The sequence below is a fragment of the Littorina saxatilis genome, linkage group LG9, assembly GCF_037325665.1.
Source record: "Littorina saxatilis isolate snail1 linkage group LG9, US_GU_Lsax_2.0, whole genome shotgun sequence".
Lineage (NCBI taxonomy): Eukaryota > Metazoa > Mollusca > Gastropoda > Littorinimorpha > Littorinidae > Littorina > Littorina saxatilis.
Genome location: NC_090253.1, coordinates 63,107,082 through 63,111,651, shown reverse-complemented (window position 1 = coordinate 63,111,651; position 4,570 = coordinate 63,107,082). Strand labels below are relative to the sequence as shown.

At 48.4% G+C, this 4,570-nt stretch overlaps 1 protein-coding gene across 1 annotated transcript; it reads right to left on the bottom strand.

Annotated features, from left to right (window-relative positions):
- Positions 1 to 1,818: 1,818 nt before the first annotated feature.
- Positions 1,819 to 3,338, bottom strand: LOC138977313 (uncharacterized). Its single transcript, XM_070350214.1, has 2 exons — positions 3,198 to 3,338; positions 1,819 to 2,580 (listed from the first exon to the last, which is right to left on the bottom strand). Exons 1-2 carry the CDS (start codon positions 3,336 to 3,338, stop codon positions 1,819 to 1,821), a joined length of 903 nt encoding a protein of 300 aa, XP_070206315.1.
- Between the last annotated feature and the right edge of the window lie 1,232 nt (positions 3,339 to 4,570).

Here is a 4,570-nt window from a genome sequence, read left to right as displayed (position 1 = left end):
TGGAACGAGGCAAGGCAAACGAGTCAATCAACCTGAGTTATGCGGCAGTGTAAACTTCTTAGCCGAACCAGCAGGCAAAGCTGAGGCTAAACACGAAGAAGCGAGGTAAGGCTGCGCTGAAACAGGAGCCAGACCAAGAGCTGTTAACAGCAGTACAGCGTGAAACGCACCGCCATGCTGAACAGTAGCTAGTAGCTTAGAAAGCTCAAACGCTACCAACGGGGATTCCCGAAAACGGAACTGCTGCTTCTCTTCCTTCGCAGAACGGAAATCCCCCAAAGCGGAAGGAGGTTGGGCAAACAAACCAACAGGTGTTGCACCACCCTCCTCGAAATACCGTGAAACAACTTCCGCCGCCAAAGCCAGTGCTTGCGGAAGTTTAACCGGTATACGGAAGTCGGCATCTTCGTCATCCTGAACGGAAGCACCGAAATCCGACTGAAAATCCCGCACATCCGTGCAACCAGGCAACGCACTTCCGCCCTGACTACAATAGTCAGGCGGAAGCGTCACCCGGAAGGGACGACACGCGAGGGATACGATACCCAAGCAGTGTGTCCCTAGGGACTGCTTCCGCCCCAGTCGGGGAATGCTGTGAAGCCACACCAACCGAACGCAATGCGGTGAGTGACAACGTCCCCTGTTCGGTCAGTGACCGAACGCGTATCTGGGCTCACCCCCTGTGCTATCCGCTCGAGCTTACGGAGCGGCATCACACTGGGATGGCTTTCACTCACGGCGCGGCGTACCGGCGTGGCTACTTTCTCCAGTATACGATCTTCGCTTTGGCCGGAGAACCCGGCTACTAACGAAGAATAAATACCTTGATCGTTAACAGGCCGACCACCAGAAGAGGCCTGAAGACGCAGAAGAGAATGACCGTCACTGCCATCAAAAGACGCAAGCACGTCAGCGGACGTGACTGTGGCCGAAGGAGGAACACGCACCCTGCCCAGGGAACGGGAATCCCCAACACCAGGAGGAAAAGACAGCAGTACTGCCTTGGTCGACGAAAAAAATGCTGAAAGTGATGAAATCTGGGCGCTCAGAGAGCGCAAAACAGCACAAACATCTAGCTTATCACCAACAGAGCTAGAACCTGAAGCGACTGTAATTGATTCTAAAGGCAATCTTGGCATGGGTAATACAGGCATGTCAATAGTAGCATCAAAAGAAAATTTTGACGAGAGGTCTGAGACGTTAATCACAGCATGACTCGCAGAGGCTTACGATTTACGGGGAGGCTTTTTGACAGGAGAAGGCTCCGCCACTGGCTTAGAGTTATTCTTTTTACCACTAACCGACATGGTGGGTGAAAAGTGTAAACAACAGCTAAGCGCTGGCAAAACCTAAGTCAAACTATCAATGAATATATCAAAATAGCTCACCCCAAACACACGTAGAGAGCAGAGGAACGTGCACGAGTACCAAGGTGTGGGTCTGACACAAGCAGCATCAGACAAAAACGGCTGAAAAGCCGGAGCGAAAACAAACACGTCCGTGACCACGGATCGCTGAAGAGAGTATGATTCAAAGATGGCGGCAAGGTCAGGAAGTCACGCGAGACTTCGTACTATTATAGGGTCAAGGTCGCTCTTTTTTTAGGGTTACCTCCCCTTGTTACCAAGGTCTTCTTCTTTCTTCTTTCTTATAGACTGCCGCCTTCATCAAAGTGAAGATTCTGCAGACTTTGGAGAGAGTTGCGAAGATGATTTGCAGCTGGTGTCATCAGAACTGCCCGGGGGTTCAGTGATAGCTAGTGGGGGGTAGAAATAGAGGAGGGAGGTGGGGAGGATCAGGGGTGTTGGGGAGGGGTGTCTAGATCCGGGATTTGAAGGCTTCCAGAGAGGGGCTGAGAGCGACCTCACCTGGGAGCGCGTTCCAGTCCACGATGGTGCGTGGAAAGAAGGACTTCTGGCGGTAGGTTGTGCGGCACAACGGTAGCTGGTAGGCAGCATCGTGAAGGAGTCTGGTGCTTTTGGCGGTGGGGTTTGGGGTGGGTGTGTTGCGGGTGTTGATCGACAGCAAGCCATTGGTGTATTTGTACATGGTGATGAGGCGGGCTCTGCGGCGCCGATCTTGAAGTGTGGGCCACTGCAAGTGTTCCAACATGGCATCAACGCTCGAAGTCTTGCGGTGGCGATTTACAACCCATCGGGCTGCCCTGCGCTGCACAGCTTCGAGGCGATCCACATCCTTGCAGGTGTACGGATCCCACACGGGACTCGCAAATTCCAGGGGAGAACGGACAAGGGCAAAGTAGGCTCTCTGCTTCACTTCCTGTGAGCCGACTCTTAGGTTGCGTCGGAGAAAGCCAAGCATCTGGTTTGCTTTGTTGGTGATGTTTAAGATGTGGATATCCCACCTCAGGTCGTGGGACAGGGTCACTCCGAGGTACTTTGCCTCGTTTACAGGGCTGAGGGTATGGCCGTGCAGTTGGTAAGAGCATGGCGTGGGGTTTCTTTTCCTGGACACCGGGAGAGTCTGGCACTTATCCGGGTGGAAGCTCATCAGCCACTTCTGCTCCCACTCAGCGAGGCGGTTCAGATCCTCTTGGAGGGCTTGCTTGTCACTGGCGTCCTAGCATTAAACTGAAGTAAATTGCTTTTATGTGAGTTGGGATAAGAATGTAATTTAATTGAAGTACTCAGTCCGGATGTTGTGGATCGTGAACTTATACTCTCCAAAGGGGTGGTTCAAGGTTTTCCCTTTTTGGATCGTGGTGGCCGTGTACAATCAATATACTTTTTACGTTGAATCCAAAATTTTAATAATAAATTTTCATTTAATTAATATACTTACCCAACTCACATATAGCAATTAACTCTAGTTCAGTGCTGGTAACGCTGTACGCGTTCCCCTTGGTAACAAGGGAGACCACCCTAAAAAAGAGTGATCCATCCCATAATATCAGACCGATGTCCGGTCCAACATCCGTATGCGTGCGCATACGCCGCCATTTGCATCATTCGAACGAAGCCCAACTCACTACTTTTTTAGACCCCCATACCACCACAGCGGGGAGGCGGGAGGGTTTAAACGATGTGAGTTGGGTAAGTATATTAATTAAATGAAAATTTATTATTAAAATTTTGGATTAAATGACATATTATTACCCAACTCACATATAGCAGATTGCTACTATAGGTGGCGGGTATATAGCGAAATTATGATATAAGAACCTGCCCTGCGACTACCATAACAGGTAACGCGGAACTGCCGTCCTGAATCAAGACGTCTCTGAGGTGGAAAAAAACCTCCTCAGACCGCCAGTAAGCCGACTCCAGTACTACAGCCAAAAACGGCCCGACCGGAGGACTGCCAAAGAGGAGGCCCATGCCCTTGCCTCAAACGTTCCAGCTATAGAGAAAGGCAAAACTGCCCTAACATCTCCAGACTGTGTTAATCAACAGGTAAACACCTGTCTGATCAACATGGAGACTCACTTGGTTAAAGTCCCTATCGCAATATCCTTACACCTGGTGTGATAAGTGATATCATAAAAGCTTCTGACTTTCTGACCAATTGCCGAGTCCGTGACAGGTACCTTCTAAGCGTCCTCACAAGACAAATAACCACATCAAGCTCCCCAGGAGCAAGAATCCAGTGTAGCAGTCCATCTAGGTAAGGTTGACTACAAAACGTCATACCTCTACCCGAGTAGATAGACCCTCTTCCCTCCATAAAACAGTGTTTAACGTCGTTTTCAACCGTTCAAGGTTAAATCACGACGGAGATGAAAGATAAGTCAAATGCCCTTTGATTCAATGATCTAACAAGAACCGTTAAAGACAGAAAAATCCTCGAAACTCGAGATGTTAAACTTGCTAACCGTGACTCTAAAGGAACCACACTCATGCTTCAAGAATTGAAAGTGCAATTGGAAGCTGGTTGCCCCCATTACCGCTTAAATGTCGAGGTTAAATCACGACCGAGATGAAAGATAAGGAAAGTGACCTTAGATTCACTGATCTAACAAGATCCGTGCGAGTCAGAAAAATCTTCGAACCTCGAAAAGTTTAATTGGCTAAACGTGACTCTAAAAGAACCAAACTCTTGTTTCATGAATTGAAAATGCAAATCGAAGCTGGATTTCCCCATTTTCCGCACAAATGCCAGAAAATTTCAAAGAAAACCCACAAGAGCTGTCTTTATTCAAAATAGCCAGAAAGCACGCTTACTCCCACTTCTCACAGAAGCTACTAGAGTAAGCTTGGCCGTTTTCCGTGAAAAAACGCCAGGCTAGCCTTGAAAAACAGAGTAAAGCCAAGCTGCACCAAGCCGTAACAAAGTGCCGAAATCTCATAAAGTCTTAACAAAGTGCCGAAATCTCATAAAGTCTTAAATAAGACAAGGGAGACAAAACGGAAACCCAAAAAGAAAGGTGGATAGCCACCTGCAAAAAAAAAGAAAGAAGAGGAGTTCTTTCCGTAAGAAAAAAAGCACTTTGAACCACGCCAGTCTAAGTGGCAAGTGAACAAAACCAAAAACCCTATAGAGACTCTGAACCAAATCCAGAGTCGAAGCAGAAGCCCCTGAGTATCTCAAGGATACCCCTACAGTAGACATC